Genomic DNA, 18,510 nt, shown 5'->3' on the forward strand with positions numbered 1-18,510 from the left:
CAATTGCAATTGCAATTGATACCTACTGCTATCTTATGAAGTTATGATCAATGTTATACGGTACTTAATGCTTTAGGCAATTGGTTGTTCTTGTGTTAATAGTTGCAGAATTGAGATGAAGAGATGTTTTTTGTTTACAAGTTGAAATGGAGAGATTAGACATAGAGGATGAGAATTAGAAAGTTAATCGTAAACTAGGTAAAATATTGTGATTTTTGAGTGCTAATATGTAGAGTTGTCAAAATGGGTCAGGTCCATCGGACTGGCCCTTTATTTTAGTGTGGTCCGGACCGTAAAAAAGGCATGAAAAAACAACCCTAACTTTTTGGGCCAGCCCATCGGGCCTGCATTTTAGATGGGATGGGTCGTCGGGCTTGCGGGCTGGCCCTTTTAAAAAAATAAATAGTTTATAAATAGTTTTATTAGGTAAGACTGAATTATTTTATTATTTAATATTGAATTTTGTTGTCTTCAAGGTTCACTTTGTGAGTTAGGATAAATACTCTACTTTTGCATTGATCCTTTTGTGTTATTTATCCTTGTGGATGTTGATTTAATAGACGTTTTATATATAATTTAACTAAGTTTACGAAGACATGTGATTTATTTGATGCATAATAATAATAATTTATGTAATATGTTTCTATTAAATAATACATTTTAAAATATGGGTCGGGCAGGCCCATCTGGCCATGTAGCCCACTACTGATTGGGTTGGCCATTGTGTAATATCTATTATTTTTTTCATTTTTATCGCTTTGTTTTATGCACAAACAAACTCTTGAAACCCTCACTAAAATCATATTAATTGTTGAACAAAAAAAAAAGTCTTTGAGGATTCCTTCAAAAAAAAAAGTCTTTGAGGATGCAATAATTAAAAATATTTTGATGCCGCTAAGATTATCATATTTCACACGTTGTTACGTGCCATTAGGCAGATCACAAAACGGGTGAGGTAAGAACAGGACATGCAGTAAATGCTTGTGAAAGAGAGAGAAACACAAACATTGTGACATTGTGATTGGCCAATATCACCAATGTCACATAAGTGCTATCCAATGTTACGAGCCAGTTTACAGTATAAACCTAAAAACTAGATGTCATCATACCATGTAAAAAATTAATAGGGTAACAATGCTATGCTTTATTCATCTGTCGAACATTGGTTTAAATAGATAGAGTACATGTAATTTTCTTCCTTCAATAAAGGAGATATTTTAGGAAACAGAAGCAAAATATATCATAAAATAAAATAGGAAAGGAAATATGCATGGTTAAAAAGGAGAGATTTACCTCTAAAAAAAAATGCGTAAAGAAAAATAAGAGATAGAGAAATCAACTAGGCATTTTCTTTAATTTGTTCCTCTATTAACTGTTCCTTTATCTTGGCCACATCAATATGTGTTTTTCCCTCCATTTTTCTCTTCATGGATTGCCTTAAATAATCTCCAAACTTGACTTTCTGGTAAATTTTGGTGTTTTCAGCATCTATCATATGATCAAATGGCTCAATTTCAACATCATCTCGAGGGATCAAAAATGATGCATGGGAAGTCCTTCTTTTGTTCTTATTTGTTACTGCTCTGTGTTCTACACTTTTGTATTTTCCATTACTCAATATCTGTTCATATTGAAAAAGGAATAAACTCAAAATTAATGTAGGTATATATACTTCAAGTGTTAGTTGTGTTCAATACAAATATAAGTCAGAAGGGTTTAGGTAACTCAACTCATTTGAGCTAACAGAGTTGAAGGTCTTGAGTTCGTCAAACCCGAATGAAGGAGGATAAAACTAATTTAACAACAAATTACTAACATTTTCCATTAATCCTCTTAAAAAACATTTTCCATTAAAAAGTCAATTATGCCAATCGAGGTTAACATCTAGGAAGCACTGATCATAAAGATGTTGAAACTACACATGACTTCGAGATTAACACTTGGACACCGTTAATGATTTTAAAAAATGATGGATATTGAATATTACCCTATACATATGTGCATGTTTGATACAAACACACTTGACACACCTCACAAAACTTATTTTTGAAGTGTCGGTGTTATATAGGTTAACATATTTCGATTGACATTCTAGTGGAAATTGTCTCTGATTTATAGTCCTTTTTGACTGTTGGATGATGTATCTTTCCAAATTTAAATATTTGGTTTATAATATAATTTTATGGACATAAGTGGTGATGAGTTTAATCAGCTTCAGTTAATGATACTCAACTTTAAATACTTCCTCGATCAATTTTCTATTAGGTTTTACTCCTATCATCCGAACTTCAGATTACCTTGGACCCTTTTTCTTGAGAACATGAGTATTAAGAAAAATAAAATGTACCTCTATAACATCTCCAACATTGACAACAAGAGCATCTGATATTGGAATAACTGGAACCCAATTTCCTTTGTTTCGAATTTCTAACCCAGGCACATCATCATCTTGCATAAGAATGGTAATGGTGCCTGTGTCAGAGTGTGAGCTCAAACCCAATACTTGATCAGGTGTGTTGCATGTAGGGTAATAGTTTACACGTGAACATTGAAGTAATTCTTTATGCATCCCAAAAAGAGCATGTTTCTCCAACCCCATAATAAGAGACAAAGAACTTAGAAGTTCCTCACCAACTCGTTTCACTTCACTTGAATATGCCTCTATTATTTCACTACATAAGCAAATAAATTTCATCAAAATTACAAAACATATATATATATATATATATATATATATATATATATATATATATATATATATATATATATATATATATATATTGTATAAAAATTCAAATGTGTATATTTCATAATGCATACTTGAATCCATGTGGGGTTTTTGGCCAAAATTGAAGCTTCCTGTATCTCTTGGGATAAATCATTAAAATTAGTGAATCTGACCAATCAAGTGTTTGCTCCTCAGAAACTACATATGCATGCCCATAGCCTTGTATGTCATTTGAGGGCATTGCATACTTTTCCTTCTCTTCTATTGGAAGGTTGAAAAACTCATCTGATACATTCCTCATTCTTTGTATAAGTTCTTTTTGTAGACCATGATTCACTACCTGCAAAGATATATATTTGCAATCGTAATTCTTAAGAATCGAATTCGAGTTTTTTGACCCATTCATTCTTAGGAAAAGTTCATTAATCATTTGTTTAGACAGTCTTATATTTAATTAGGTACTACAAAATCTTTGAGAAGGTTCTAGATATAACAAGGTCTCAAAACATTCACATAATTTTGGGACCGAAATTTTGTTTGTTTAAAACCGTCCCAAATCTATCTAAAAAATTAAAAATGGTTCGGATGAAAACTTATCCGTGTAAAAACACATTTTTTCTAGTAGTTGACTATGAATTGTTTTAATAGTATATGAATAAAAATTATTATTTTTAGATATGTTAATGTAAAATTCATAAATTTAAAAATTGTCAACCCGATGAACCAAACCAACATGTGCTTCATTGGTTTGGTTCAGTTTGGAAGAAGTCATTGTAAAATCCAAATCAAACCTACCAATTAGTATATAATAAAAAATAGACACATTAAATGTTTTTTTTTTAAAGAAGACACATTAAATATGTTAAAATTGTATATTTTTGTTTGTACATTTTTGTGCAACTCACAATTCTATAGTTGATGAATTACCTGAAAGAAACCCCACTCCTTGCATGCAATCTCAAGTTTCAGTAACTCCTCCATGCTCCCATTTGAAAGCAGTGTAAAATCAATTACAGGAATCTCTGAAGAAAGTTGAGGCATGTAGTTTACTTTCTCCATTTCTTCTTCATTCCTCACATATTTTGTTGGAACTTCCAAAGGATTCATCTTCACCATTTCTTGAACATTTGGAACTGGCAAAGATGGAGCATAAGTGGGTGCTTCTTCCATCTCAATATCATCTATGTTAACACTCATTTTTCATTTGCTTGGTGGTGTAGATTGTTAGCTTTGAGATTTGAGAACTTTTATAGTGTCACTACCATATGTGATTTATACCTAGTGAATCCACATGGAAATAATAATTTTAATACTTTTATCTACATGGCTATGGAGTTCCAAATGAAATAAATTAACTTTCAATTGCATAGGTGAGCTGGTTCCTAATAGTATGCTGCAAGTATGAATGTGCAAGTCAGCTCATTGATCGCCAGATGTTACTCTTTATAAAAGACAAATAACGGGGCTGCTGGCTATGTCCAGATGTCATGATACAATCGATAAAAATATCAAAATTGCGAAGCGAATACGTGATTAGAGTTTAAAGTCCAGCTTCTCTAATTATGTGTGCAAATTTTCAATTCTTATTTTCATTTTATCTATTTAAAAAAATATATATAATAGGGGGCTGCTACCATCAAGCAATTTTTAAACGAAAATGTTTACATTTTTTTTTTTTTCAACCAATGAGAAAGTGAGGTAGAGTTAAACATGTCATGTCATCAAAGTGAAAGACTTACCGTTCAACCAGCAGGTAACATGAATTTTTCTACTTTATTTTTCAAACTAATATTTACATTTATGAAATTATTTTATTAAAATTAACAAAACTTTTACGGTTTTTTTTTTAAAAAAAAAAAACGATACTAAAGAAAAATATTTTGAACACCGTAGCTTCGCAAAATTCTTCCTCAACCGGATATTGTTCCCAGCATTGGATTCACCATCGATGATAATCACTAGAAAGGAATGTTATCTTTGGGTGGTCTTAGTATAAAATTTGGAGGTTTAAACGGCCTCGAGCAAACCGACTGAACCAGTTTTCAACTGCATCCAAACCTGAGGGCAACCACACAAATGAGTTAGACACCACATGTTCAATCAAAACCTTAAGGCATTGGGTATACGGGTCCTCTCATTTATAGGTTGCTCAATCTTAACTCTTCCATCTAATGTGGGACTTTAACTCACACTTAACACATCACAATTCCTATGTAGCAAAGAATTTCATACACATGCAAAAAGCTCAATCGTTTCTCAATGTTCTATTTCCTCCACCACTCTAGCAAGTGTCAAGGCTAATGAATAAGAAGCAATGAAATCAGCATCAATCTTTAATATTTGTTTGCAGCTGCTACGGATGAAAGCATCTGGATTCCAAATATCACCTAAAGTAACGTAGTTTCCAGCCAAGTCTACGAAAAACCCAAGATAGTCATGTTCCTATTTGAGTGAAATCACATGCACTAGGCCCTTGATCATCATCATGGTCATCGGAACAACGATTAGAGGCAAAGCTCAGTGGATAGCTATAAAGACAATTCTGGAGGTTTATCTCATTCTGACAACAGTTAGCACAACAAACTTTGAAACCCACACTAGATAACCATTTTAGCACGATCAACCTTAGTTGGTCAGCATAATCTGTAATTTTCTGCGAAAGTGCAATTCGATTTTCTGTTCCAGTAACAAAACACCATAGAAAAGTGTATGTGAATGAGGTTGTCCTTGATGAAGGAGCATTCCAATACAAATAGAAGCAAAATGCATTCTAGATTATTGTAGTGTACAAGAACCTTCTTCAACACTTTCTTGATAACCTCTTCAGCATTCTCATTTTCTTTGGCAGGGAGAAAAATAGTTGGTTCACTTGTAGGCTTTATAATAAGTTGGAGTCAATCAATGTTGCATTAAGAATGACTCTCAATTTCTCTTATTTAATAGCAAATGATTCAAAAAGGAGGCAGTGAATGATTCAGAGCCGGAATGATCAATTTCTGGACGTTCCAGGTCATGAATATGGGAACCATTGTTTAGTTCCTCCTGCCCTAGTATCATCAACACACGCAATATTCAGGCTAAAAACACAAAAGAAAAGCAACTGGGAACGTTTTCAAATCCACCTGTGGATGACGGTGAAACAACCATAGCCACCATGTGAGAGCAGAGCCTCGCATTGCTTTTGCAGTTTCAATATCTTTTCAGTGCAAAGAATACACCAGTACATGTCTTCACTGCTTTCAAAGTTTGAAATAGTCAAACCGATCTTTGGCTAGAGGGAATGAGGTCAAAAAGGGCCAATTGTTACGACCCAATTTGAGTCACACTCCAGAATTTAGAGAAGGAAACTAGAGTAAAAAGAAGAGGAAATTGTTATACTTTTCATTGATTCTAATCATGAGAGAATACAAGATTTATATAGGCTGATGCATACACACAACAAGGGTAAAAGTATAACAAAATGCATAACATATTTTCTTCTAGAACTAGCTGAGTCATTTTTCCTTTCTAAAATAAGCTGTCACCCCATCAGTCTCTCTTATGGACTTGTCAATTCGTTACGCCTTCATGTGATCATATTAGTAAATAGGGACAACTTCATTCATTAATAATTATTCAGGAACAATTCAGAACATGAAAAAGTAACATGAGACAGAACAAGTTTATTTTCTTTTCATAAAGTTGTTATTCCCCTATCCATTCATTTATCTTTGTTGCATTGATATGTGGTTTTCCTTCCAATTTCGTATTCAGCACGTGCCTCAAATACTCTCCATACGTGGTGTCCTTGTACATCTTGGGATTTTGATCATCTATCATATGATCTAATGCCCCGATTTCAGCATCACCCTGAGGGAACAAATATGATATAAAAGTAGTCCTTTTCTTGTTCTTATTTGTGATTGCTCTATGTTCCACACTCTTGTATTTGCCATTACTCAGTATCTGTAAGGATTGCAAAAGGAAAAAAAATTTCATAATTAAGTGACTTTATCTTTTGGTATTCACTAAAGAAAGAAATCAATAAGTACTTACCTCTATTACATCTCCAACATTAACCACTAAAGCACCTGGTATTGGAGTAATTGGTACCCAATTTCTTTTGTATCGAATTTCTGTCCCTGATACATCATCGTCTTGCATAACTATTGCAATGGTCCTTGGATCAGAGTGCGGACTCACACCTAGTACTTTCTCGGGTGTGTTACAAGGAGGGTAATAGTTCACACGGAAACCTTGATGTACTTCTCTATGTAGATCAAGAAGACCATGTTCCTCCAACCCCAAAAGCAATGACAGAGAATTGATAACTTCCTCGCCAATGCGTTTAATTTCATTTGAATATGCGTCTATCGTATCCCTATGTTAATATCACAAGAGATACTCGAAATTAATCCTACCGGATAAACTAAGATACTATGACATACTAAAATATCAAGAATACCTACTTCAATTCCTTAGGCCAAAACTGAGGCTTCCTGAACCGCGTTGGGTAAACGAGCAAGACTAGGTAATCAGACCAATCAACTGAAGTATGCCCGTAACCTTGCATATCATCTGGGGGCATTGCATACTTGATCTTCTCTTTTATTGATAATTCGGAAAACTCAGCTACTGCATCCTTCACTCTCTGCATCAGGTCTATTTGCATGCCATGATTCACTATCTGGTAAAAGTAATTGCATTGTAAAGATATTAATGCATTGTTGTGAACTTGTTGAACTTGAACCTATTATTACTACAAGTGAAAAGACAGTCACTAATGTGCACATCTATCTTCCTTCAAAAAAAATAAAAATGTGCACATCTATCTATTTTTCTATCGCGTTTCATTGTATATATATTTTATTTTACTATGTTTTATCTATTTTTACTATGTTATCTGAACCTATCTAAATTTTAAAAGAAGTGTATGGTTATGAACACATTGAGCAGTTGGTAAGTGCAAGGACAATAATATGCAGGGGCCGAGGCTCGAACCCCAGATTCCCGACTTCTCCACACTTCAAAAGTATAGGTCCAACCACTATGCTACTTCACGAATTTTTTTCTGTTTGAGTAAATCACCAATTCTACCCTGGTAAAATAGGGGTCGGACATCCATACACCTAAAATTTGCAAATAGAAAAAAAAAATCCAGATTTTGAATTATGTTGAGCAACTTTGTCCTTCACTAACTTGTATCTAATTTATTGTCAAATAAGTCCCTCAATTATATCACTTAATAACAAATTAACCCCTAAACTATATCACTTACTATCAAACTAGTCCTTACAAGTTTTTGAAAACTCGGTATCCGACCCAATGACTGATTAATCTGAGGGGTCCAATCCCACAATCCACTTGCGGGCCATTTAAACTAGCAATTGAAGTTAACAAAAGGACTTCACAGTAAATCTAATGGTGAAGACATAGATACCTGAAAGTAACCCCACTCTTTGCAAGCAAAATCCAGTTTTAACAACTCCTCTTTGTTCCCATTTGAGAGTAATCCAAAATCAATGATTGGGAGGTGAGATGAAAGGTGAGGCGTATAAAGGTGTTTTTCCATTTGTTCTTCAGTTCTAACATAGCTTTCAGGAACATTGAAAGGATTCTTCCTCGCAGTTTCTTGAATATATGGAAAAGTGGGTGATTCCTCCTTCTTATGAGTTGTTCCTAACACATGATCAGCTCCTCCATTGAGAGTACTCATCTTTGCTATGCTTACTGTTCGCTGTGTGGATTGATATGGTCTGCGTTGGTGTTGAGTATGAGATCCACTCAAGAACAAACCTGTCTGGAAGCTGTGTAAAAACATTAATTTGGAAAAAAGGAAAACTGTTTTTTTAAATACGAGGTCCTCGCGAGCACTTAAGAACACTACATAATATATGTAAGGTCCAACGTTTAAATCTCGGCTAACACAAAAGCACAGTACATTTTTTTTTAAGGAAAAAAATACGGTACACCTGTACGGTAACACCTGCCAACAATAAAAAATTAACATCCTAACAAAAATAAATCAATAATAAAAAGTCCACGTTAGAAGGTCAATTGCTAATCACTAGACACTTTGACAAAAAAAATTCCTTCAGAAAACAAACTTGATAAAAAAATGATAATGTAGTTAGTTAATTTGTCCATTTTAAGTATAAATGTACCCTCCCTCACAAGAAAAAAAGTATAAATGTACCTCTAAAATACTCCTTGCATTCATTGTATGTAGTAAATTTCGTCTTTCCATATTTCAACACATTAGTATTATTAATCGAGGGTTTTTTTTTTAAAAAGAATGAATAAATATATCTAGTATTTAAAAAAAAAAAAGGCTTATATCTAAGGGCAAATTTTTAAAAAGAATGTCATATTTATTTTTTATGTAAAATTAATTATTTTATTCAAATTGTGTTATTTACATGATAGTATGTACAATACTTTTAATATAGGTTAAATTTACCATTTTATCTCTTAGCTAATTTTTGTGTTTTAAATTGGTTCATAACTACTAAAATGATCAATTTCGTCATTTATCTATTTTGTCATTAATCATATTGGTTCTTTTTGTATGTTTTAAATCCTAAATGTTTTCTCTCAATAAAAAAAATTCTAAATGTTTAAGATTGACCAACATTACAAATGATCCGTCATATATTTCATCATTTTTTGAATTTAACACTTTGATTTTTATTTTTTTTTTAAAAAGGAGAGCATCGGAGGTATATATGACAAACCTCTGATGCTTTTTTAATTTTATTTTCCACAATTCCATCGAAACACTCCTTGACAGATTCTTCTCCAAATCAAACAATGCATGATCCATCTCTAAATATCATAAGTAACAAAAAAAATAAAAAATTATGGTCCAAATCTTAAATTGTGGAGAGTTAAAATTGGACAATGACAAAAGGTGGATTTAATTAAACCTTAATTTAAAGGGCTAAAACAAAGTATATATTATCATTAAAAAGAAAAAACACGAAAGTAGATAACATGAGCATAAACAAAGAATAAAACAAAGTTCTTTAAAAGAAATAAAACAATTGACGAAAAATAAGACCAAAACTAGATTTTTGACACGTGCTCCGCTCGAATTTATTGTAAAAGGATTGACATACGAATAATAAAATGCAATATATAATAGGTAACGGTGAAAAAATAACACGTGATAATTCATAGTAGACAAAATAAAACACTTCATAAAATGTATGAAATCTGAAAATATTATAAAAGAAAATTGGTAATCATATCAATAATTCGGGTATATATAACCAAGTTTACATAGAAATTAGGGTAGCCGAAAAAAAGTATAAAGTATAAGGTATCAAACGTGATCATTGATATGCTCATAGTTTCTAGAACAAACGTGCGACATCAAATAAGTATAGAAAATATTTTCTTAAAAAAAAAAAAAAAAAAAAAGGCAAGAGGATATAAATGAAATTGGTGCGATGCGTTTTTTAGATGAAATTTGTTAGATTAAATAATTGCAAACATAGTAAAGCAAATGAGCGGGAAAAATTAGGTTAAATTGTTGCAGACGTAACAAAATTAATAAATAAGGATAAAACAAAAACATATTAGTCCCCGTGAGCTTAGCTCAATTGACAGGGACATTGCATAATTTATGCAGGGGCAGGGGTTCAAACCCCGGACACCCCACTTCTCCACATTTAAATGTGTGAGCTCCGGCCACCGGTCTACTAGACAAACAAAAAAAAAAAATTATACAAATGACCAATAAACAAAGAATATGCTTATGCATGTTGAAGGTAGAGGTATGGAATGAACCTGGGAAATGGAGGCTCTGGGTCTGGGCCACGTCGTTATATGTTAATTTGTGGCTACTGTGAAACCCTTTACTTATTCATTGCACTTATTTTAAGCTACTCGCGTAGTTAGATTTTGAGGATGCATATGATGTGTTCGATGAAAGTTGGAAGCCAAATATAAATTAATAACCTTATATTCTATTTGATTATTTGTTTTGTTTAGAGAGCTAGCATTGAACTTGCAGTATTAAAATACAATTCTGCAATCAATGGTTAATTTTGTTTAGATTTTGATTCACATATAAATGGCTGTGTTCCGGACTGAGACGAGACCCATCTGGAATATACTTTACCATGAGGGTAGACACGATGTACGTTGTACCATCAACGCACATAGAAATCACCTTATGCAATCAATCACCACCATGTGGTGAAGATCAAACGGTGATCTCATGATCAATCTGCAAATCTCTATTATAGAAAGACCTCCAGTGAAAGATACACATTATTACCTCTCACTCCCATTTATGTAGCTGCCGCTGCCGTCCTCCATCGTGTTTCCACTTCTCCGGCTGTATATGAATTTATTTTATTTTATTTGCAATCAACCAATCATTTGATCAAAAGTTTGAAAGTGCATTGTTTAGAGTTGTTTAAAAATACACATTTGATGTAAATGATATTTTTTAAGCATTATACAAGCACAATTATAAAAATGAAAAGGTAAATTATTCTTCTATTACTTATGCCTTTATCTTTGCCACATCAGTGTGTGTTTTTCCCTCCATTTTTCTCTTCATGGATTGCCTCAAATAATCTCCATACAACACTTTCTGGTACATCTTAGGGTTTTGAGCATCTATCATATGATCAAAGGGCTCCACTTCAACATCATCTCGAGGAAACACAAATGTTGCATGAGAAGTCCTTCTCTTGTTTTTATTTGTCATTGCTCTGTGTTCTACACTCTTGTATCTTCCATTACTCCATATCTGTTCACATTGAAAAAAGAAATAAACTGAAAATGTTGATATATAACTAAGTGACTGTTGGTATTTCTTTCTTTTCAAGCTTACAATGTACTCTTTATTTAGTGTTGATTATATCACTAAAGAAATAGTTCAATTATGCCAATTGGAGTAGACACCTATCAAGCACAAATAGAGACACGTATATCGGATACGACACAGACAGGAACACTTAGACAGTAGTAATAATTTAAGAAAATGTAACTGTATGTGTCGGTGTCAAACATAAAGATATGTCACCTAACACGCCTTCAATGCGAATTGTCTGTGCTACATATGTTGACACGTCAAGTTGGACCTTATTACACCAAAACTGTCATTGATATTTTTAATTTTCTCTACAAATTTAAAAAATTTGTTTACAAAAGAAAGAAATTATTCAATTACCTCTATTACATCTCCGACATTGACAACTAGAGCATCTGATATTGGAGTAACGGGTACCCAATTTCCTTTATGTCGAATTTCTAATCCAGGCACATCATCATCTTGCATAAGTAAAGTAATGGTGCTTGAGTCGGAGTGTGGACTCAAACCCAACACTTGCTCAGGTGTGTCGCAAGGAGGGTAATAGTTCACACGTAAACCCTGAAGTACTTCTTTATGCAGTCCAGCAAGAACATGTTTTTCCAACCCCATAATAACAGACAAAGAACTTAGAAGTTCGTCACCAACTCTTTTTACTTCACTTGAATATGTATCTACTATCTCCCTGCATTACGATATTAATTCCATTTAAAAATCACAATATAAGTCTTTAATTAACACTAGCATTTCTGATTGAAGGTGTCCGGTGTCTGACACTGACATTGACACATGTATTACTTTCAATTAATTCATTTTATTAAATTATTACCGATTCCAACTTGTCGGTGTTAGTGTTTTATTCGGTTTCTGTGTTTGCATCGGTGCTTCATAGCAAGATTTACATACATGTTTTAAAGAATCAAAATCATATTTGATTTTAGATTTAAATTGTAAAAAATGCATACTTGAATCCATGCGGTGTTTTTGGCCAGAATTGAAGCTTCCTGAACCGGGTGGGATAAATGAGTAAAAACAATGTGTCTGTCCAATCAAGCGTCTGCTCTTCGGAAACTACATAAGCATGACCATAGCCATGTACGTCGTTTGAGAGCATTGCATACTTTTCCTTCTCTTCTATTGGAAGTTTGAAAAACTCATCTGCTGCATCTTTCATATTCTGCAGAATTTCTTTGTCCACACCATGATTCACTATCTGCAAAGGTATTTCTAATTTCAAGCAGCACTTGATGGTTAACCAAACAAAATCTTATTAACTCACAGTTCTGTAATTTCAAGAGTTACCTGAAAGAAACCCCACTCCCTGCATGCAATCTCAAGTTTCCGCAACTCTTCCATGTTCCCATTTGAAAGCAGTGTTAAATCAATGACAGGAATCTCCGATGAAAGGTGAGGCGTGTAATGTACTTTTTCCATTTCTTCTTGATTCCTCACGTATCGTTTAGGAACTTGCGAAGGATTAATCTTCACCATTTCTTGAACATTTGGTACCGGTAAAGATGGAGCAAAAATTGGTGCTTCATCTATGTTAACACTCATCTTTAATTTGCTTTGTGTAGATTGTTAGCTTTAGATTTGAGAACTTTTAAAGGGTTATATGTAAAGTTTTTTTTGTTTGTACTAAGAGGGAATCTTGAGATTTGTTCTAGAAATAAATATACTTCTGCCTAGCCAATCCAAATAGAAAAATCACTTTAGATTACTTTTATCTACATTGTTTTGCATCTATGGAATCTATGCCTTGGATTGGAGTTTCCAAATTAAACAAACTTCAACTGCATAGGTAAGTTGGGATATGAACAAAGTTAGGTCATGTAAAGAAAGCAAAATAATGCAATTTGCAAATATGTTGTGTTTTATACAAAATTAATATCATAGTCTTATTTCCTTTTCGTGTATCATGTTTTGCAACGAGCAAAATCGATCCTTCATATGCAGTAAAAATAAAATAATTGTCTAGAAATATTTTTTTGGTCGCTTGACTTATTTTTAAGGTTTTTTTCGGTCCTTAAACTTTATAATGAGTCATTTTGGTCTTTTTTTTTTTTTTTGTGGTGGCCGGGATTCGAACCCCGACCTTGCATATATTATGCATTGTCCTTATCAACTGAGGTCTCTTAACTTAAATGTGTTAATTCAAGTTAGTTCTTTTTGTCTAAACTGTAGTCAACTGATATTTGCAATGTCACCTTAGCTATCTATGTATGTAAATATTTTTCAGTTACAAATTTACAATAGCAACTTGATGAATGACTATAGTTTCCAATTTTTTTTCCTGTTGTCTTACTATGCAATTTGATGTTCTGAGAGCTTTGTTTGCATACCAATCAATCTTGCTTTATTATTTTTCGCTATAGTGTGAATATTGTGAAATCTATTACTTCTTTGATGTTCTTATGTTTGATGAAAACTTGAAAGTCTTTAAAAGTTGGTAACTTTTGGATCTGTTACAGGTTCCGGAACATAATTAGTATGAAAATCATTTTTCCTTGGCTGTCTGGTATCAATCTTTCAATATTGGGACCACTACAAGTAATTTTTTCCAAGGAGACGATGAGCCTCAACCTTGAGAGAATTATAAGATTCCTAGTAGCCATAATATTTCCACAATCACGACCTGGCCTGATGGTATTGTTTGCCAGTAACAATCAGTTCATACTTCATATCACTGGTGTTGTTCAAATCCATCACTAGGATAACCGTTGTCGATGCCTGTCTTCAGCTGCAGGTCTTATGCGGTGAAAAACAGGTTATGAAACAGATTGGTTCGTGAAACGGGTTATATTTTAGACCACTTTATATTAGAACCTTAAAACCTAGAGCTTGTATTACCTTGTAAAAAAGTTTTAGGGTAATGTTGTTATGCTTTTATTCATCTGATTTAAATACAGAGAGTACACACAGAGTTTAGGGAAACAGAAGCAAAACATACAATAGAATAAAACAGAAAATCCCTTAAAAAACAGAAAATATGCACTAATAACAAACAGACAATCACGGAATCTTCATCTTTTTCCTCATTTTCTTTGAGTTGTTATGTCACTATTACATGTTCCTTTATCTTTGCCACATCGGTGTGTGTTTTTCGCTCCATTTTTCTCTTTAAGGAATGCCTCAAATAATCTCCATACTTGACTTTCTGGTACATCTTGGGGTTTTGAGCATCTATCATATGATCAAAGGGCTCAACTTCAACGTCATCTCGAGGGAATAAAAATGATGCATAAGAAATCCTTCTTTTGTTCTGATTTGTCATTACCCTGTGTTCTACACTCTTGTATTTTCCATTACTCAATATCTGTTCAATGACGAAATAAGTGAATCGTGCGAATTGAGCATGACATCTATAAAGCATTAATTAAGGTACAATAACTAGACATGACATCGACATGAACATTTACAAACCGATCATAATTAAAAAAAATATAATAGTGACGGAATGCAAAAACACACACACATGCATACCTATATATTGGTATCAGACAAAAATGTGTTACCTCTATAACATCTCCAACATTGATAACTAGAGCATCTGATATTGGTTTAACCGGTACCCAATTTCCTTTGTTTCTGATTTCTAATCCAAGCACATCATCATCTTGAATAAGTAAGGTAATGGTGGTTGTGTCAGAGTGTGGACTCAAACCCAATACTTGCTCAGGGTTGTTGCAAGGAGGGTAATAGTTCACGCGTAAACCTTGAATTAATTCTTTATGCAGTTCAGCGAGAGCATGTTTCTCCAACCCCATGATAATAGACAGAAAACTTAGAAGTTCCTCGCCAACTCGTCTCACTTCACTTGAATATGCCTCTATTATCTCTCTACATTAGCAAACGAGTTTCATCAAAATCACAAAATGTACATATATAGCGGATTCTATTAGGGTTTGAATTTTGAACATCAGTTATTTAATGAATCTGAAAAAGGAAAATTTGCTTATAAATGTGACCGGATGGAGTATAGTGGAAACTTTATATTTGCTTAGACCAAAATGTCAAAAGTGCATACTTGAATCCATGTGAGGTTTTTGGCCAAAATTGAAGCTTCCTATACCGGTCGGGATAAATGATTAAAACTAGTACGTCGGACCAATCAAGTGTTTGCTCCTCAGAAACGACATAATTTTGCCCATAGCCTTGTATGTCGTTTGGGAGCATTGCATACTTTTCCTTCTCTTCCATTGGAAGTTCAAAAAACTCATTTGATGCATCCCTCATTCTTTGTATAAGGTCTTTTTCCACACCATGATTCACCATCTGCAAAGATATATATTGCAATCTTATAAAGCACTTGATTAAAACCAAACAATATGTTGAACTCAAACTAAAATCTACACCACTTCTAAACACTTCTGTTATCCATGTTCCTTTCTATGTTGAACTTTCTTAATTTCCATCAAAGTTGTATCCCTAGTGTTTTCTGTAATTTCTTATAATATTAAGAATCGCATTATCATAGCAACTACGACTTAAAATCTTTATTATTACTAGCAAAAAGACGGGCACTCACGTGCTTGTCATTTCACTCCGTTTATTGTGCTAACGCGTGTAAATTATAAACGATTTTTATATTAAATTTTGATTTTGATTAAAATTACAAATACAAATATTTGTGACTTTAAAATTGTAACAAACCCAAAAAACTATGTTTATCTTTTTCAAAAACAAAAATAATTTAACCAATATAATTTTTATCTTTTTTAATATCACTAACAATATAACATTAATTTAGGAAAATTTATTAAATGGTATTGAAATTATAAAAAATTCAACCCAAAATCTCCATCCTCTTCTATATATAGATAATATTGTTCTATTGTAGTGAGATATTTCATATCTTTCTTGTATTATATTTGTCCCTAATTGTAAGTATCTTTTAGAATAAAAAGGTGTAGTTAAATAAAAGTCTCATTTAAAATTACTAGATATATTCATTATTTTTTCTTCTAAAAATATACTATTTAGTAGTACTAATTATTTGTTTTAGAAGATGAAACATAGAGTTAGATACGTCTGTATTCGTGAGCTTACTTCAGTTGGTATGGACAATGTATAATATATGCAAGAACTGGGTTTAAACTCCGGTCACCAAAAAAAAAAAAAAAAAAAAAAAATACGTCTATGCACAAATATATAAAGTTAGACATATTAAATACGCAAAAATTACAAGTTTTTGTTTGTACATTTTTGTGTAACTCACAATTGTATAGTCGATGAATTACCTGAAAGAAACCCCACTCCTTGCATGCAATCTCAAGTTTCAGCAACTCCTCCATGTTCCCATTTGAAAGCTGTGTAAAATCAATTACAGGAATCTCAGAAGAAAGTTGAGGCATGTAGTTTACTTTCTCCATTTCTTCTTCATTCCTCACATATTTTGTTGGAACTTGCAAAGGATTAACCTTCACCATTTCTTGAACATTTGGTACTGGTAAAGATGGAGCAAAAATGGGTGCTTCATCTATGTTGACACTCATCTTTAATTTGCTTGGTGGTGTGGATTGTTAGCTATGAGATTTGAGAACTTTTATAGGGTTTTACATATGCCCCTACCTAGTCAATCCAAATAGAAAAATAACTTTAGTTGTATTTTTTAAAAGTTGTTTATTTTGTAGTTTTATTTTGGTTTTAGTTAAGAGGGAATCGTGAGATTATCTAGAAATAAATATACATTTTGCCTAGTCAATCCATATAGAAAAATCACTTTAGCATACGTATTCTTTTAAATAAACTTCAATTGCTTAGGTAAGCTAGGATATGAACAACGTTCGCTTATGTAATGAAAGCAAAATATTGCAATTTTACAAACATATTTATACGAATTAGTCCATTCATATACAGTACAAATAAAATATAATAAGCTTAAAAAAAAAAAAAAATTGTCGGTGAACGTAACTTTAAGGTATATTTTGATTCTTTAAAACGTGTCATTTTGGTCTCTTAACTTGAATATGTTACTCCATTAAATAAAACTTAAATTTGTTAATACAAGGTAGTTCTTTCTATCTAAAGTGTGTAGTTTAAATCGGAGTTACGTCATATATACTAATTTAATCATCTGTTGGAAACTCATACACACGAGTCGAGGAGTTGAGGTTTGAATTTCAATTATGACGTTCGGCCTAATAATTTCAGCATATAATAGAGATTTTGTTTAAATAAGATTAAAAATAGAATAAAAAAATTATATTTTATTTCACTCCACTAATTTCCATTACATTTAGCTTGTACCACTTGAAAATCTTCCATCCAAATTTTTAATATGATGTTTATATTTGGATTGATGGAACAAGAAGGAATGGAATGACACAGTGTTTCATTGTTTGCATATATTATAATAGGATGGAATGAAACATAATGATATTCATTCTATCACATTCCATTACATTTCTCTATTTTGCTTACCCTCCATGTTAGAAGGTACGGGAAGGATTCTTTAGTTTAATTAACTTTATAATTATTTAATGACAATTTTATCCTCGCTTCTATATTCTACACTCGTACATATAACCACGGCATGATATACTTTACTATGACGGTCCATGCAATGTATGTTGCACCATCAGCACACGCACTACCCTCCCTAAAAAAAAACACGCACTATCCACTACAAGACTCCTCACATGCATGGTTATCTACCATGTTCTTAGCACCACTAACCACTTTGAAGAGTGAGGGAGAAGACACACTCTCTGGTGGAGATATGCATCAAGGACCTTGTCAATGGACACGCTCTCTGGTGGAGATATGCACCAAAGACCTTGTCAATAGATCATGTCAAGGAGAGGAGATTGAAGCAGAACATCGGGCGCCACAATCTCACTAGGATGGGAGTTATCATGCACTACTTGTGAAACTAGTCGAATGAAGGATTAAGCATTGTAGATCATGTCGTTTAGCTAGTACGCAATAGTTACACCGTACGTCAATACTTTTTCATGCATTGTAACTAACACAT

The 18,510-nt window shown here is 32.9% G+C and overlaps 4 protein-coding genes across 4 annotated transcripts; all 4 read right to left on the reverse strand.

Annotated features, from left to right (window-relative positions):
* Nucleotides 1-1,276: 1,276 nt before the first annotated feature.
* LOC120575743 (protein SRG1) lies at nt 1,277-3,925 on the reverse strand. Its single transcript, XM_013593448.3, has 4 exons — nt 3,656-3,925; nt 2,821-3,068; nt 2,348-2,672; nt 1,277-1,621 (listed from the first exon to the last, which is right to left on the reverse strand). Exons 1-4 carry the CDS (start codon nt 3,923-3,925, stop codon nt 1,340-1,342), a joined length of 1,125 nt encoding a protein of 374 aa, XP_013448902.1. The 3' UTR covers nt 1,277-1,339.
* Nucleotides 3,926-6,087: 2,162 nt separating this feature from the next.
* LOC25498522 (probable 2-oxoglutarate/Fe(II)-dependent dioxygenase) lies at nt 6,088-8,545 on the reverse strand. The gene is made up of 4 exons (XM_013593449.3): nt 8,148-8,545; nt 7,177-7,394; nt 6,764-7,088; nt 6,088-6,673 (listed from the first exon to the last, which is right to left on the reverse strand). Exons 1-4 carry the CDS (start codon nt 8,526-8,528, stop codon nt 6,413-6,415), a joined length of 1,185 nt encoding a protein of 394 aa, XP_013448903.2. The 5' UTR covers nt 8,529-8,545; the 3' UTR covers nt 6,088-6,412.
* A 2,677-nt stretch (nt 8,546-11,222) lies between these two features.
* Nucleotides 11,223-14,240, reverse strand: LOC25498523 (protein SRG1). The gene is made up of 5 exons (XM_013593450.3): nt 14,170-14,240; nt 12,837-13,101; nt 12,500-12,747; nt 11,895-12,219; nt 11,223-11,471 (listed from the first exon to the last, which is right to left on the reverse strand). The coding sequence occupies exons 1-5, from the start codon at nt 14,238-14,240 to the stop codon at nt 11,223-11,225; spliced, it is 1,158 nt and encodes a 385-aa protein (XP_013448904.2).
* A 156-nt stretch (nt 14,241-14,396) lies between these two features.
* Nucleotides 14,397-17,101, reverse strand: LOC25498524 (protein SRG1). Its single transcript, XM_013593451.3, has 4 exons — nt 16,775-17,101; nt 15,562-15,809; nt 15,050-15,374; nt 14,397-14,850 (listed from the first exon to the last, which is right to left on the reverse strand). The coding sequence occupies exons 1-4, from the start codon at nt 17,027-17,029 to the stop codon at nt 14,587-14,589; spliced, it is 1,092 nt and encodes a 363-aa protein (XP_013448905.1). The 5' UTR covers nt 17,030-17,101; the 3' UTR covers nt 14,397-14,586.
* Nucleotides 17,102-18,510: the final 1,409 nt, after the last annotated feature.

The sequence above is a fragment of the Medicago truncatula genome, chromosome 7 (assembly GCF_003473485.1).
Source record: "Medicago truncatula cultivar Jemalong A17 chromosome 7, MtrunA17r5.0-ANR, whole genome shotgun sequence".
Classification (NCBI taxonomy): Eukaryota; Viridiplantae; Streptophyta; class Magnoliopsida; order Fabales; family Fabaceae; genus Medicago; species Medicago truncatula.

Bases quoted from the DNA above. Each gene is read 5' to 3' on its own strand.
- LOC120575743 (XM_013593448.3), bottom strand. From the start codon at position 3,925: ATGAGTGTTAACATAGATGATATTGAGATGGAAGAAGCACCCACTTAT. The intron at 3,069-3,655 runs GTAATTCATCAA...ATATCTTTGCAG, and splicing joins AGGAGTGGGGTTTCTTTCAG to GTAGTGAATCATGGTCTACA. The intron at 1,622-2,347 runs GTACATTTTATT...CAATATGAACAG, and splicing joins ATGTTGGAGATGTTATAGAG to ATATTGAGTAATGGAAAATA.
- LOC25498522 (XM_013593449.3), bottom strand. From the start codon at position 8,528: ATGTTTTTACACAGCTTCCAGACAGGTTTGTTCTTGAGTGGATCTCAT. The intron at 7,395-8,147 runs GTATCTATGTCT...TACTTTTACCAG, and splicing joins AAGAGTGGGGTTACTTTCAG to ATAGTGAATCATGGCATGCA. The intron at 6,674-6,763 runs GTAAGTACTTAT...CAATCCTTACAG, and splicing joins ATGTTGGAGATGTAATAGAG to ATACTGAGTAATGGCAAATA.
- LOC25498523 (XM_013593450.3), bottom strand. From the start codon at position 14,240: ATGGATTTGAACAACACCAGTGATATGAAGTATGAACTGATTGTTACT. The intron at 12,748-12,836 runs GTAACTCTTGAA...ATACCTTTGCAG, and splicing joins GGGAGTGGGGTTTCTTTCAG to ATAGTGAATCATGGTGTGGA. The intron at 12,220-12,499 runs GTATGCATTTTT...ATCGTAATGCAG, and splicing joins AAAACACCGCATGGATTCAA to GGAGATAGTAGATACATATT.
- LOC25498524 (XM_013593451.3), bottom strand. From the start codon at position 17,029: ATGAGTGTCAACATAGATGAAGCACCCATTTTTGCTCCATCTTTACCA. The intron at 15,375-15,561 runs GTATGCACTTTT...TTGCTAATGTAG, and splicing joins AAAACCTCACATGGATTCAA to AGAGATAATAGAGGCATATT. The intron at 14,851-15,049 runs GTAACACATTTT...GTCATTGAACAG, and splicing joins ATGTTGGAGATGTTATAGAG to ATATTGAGTAATGGAAAATA.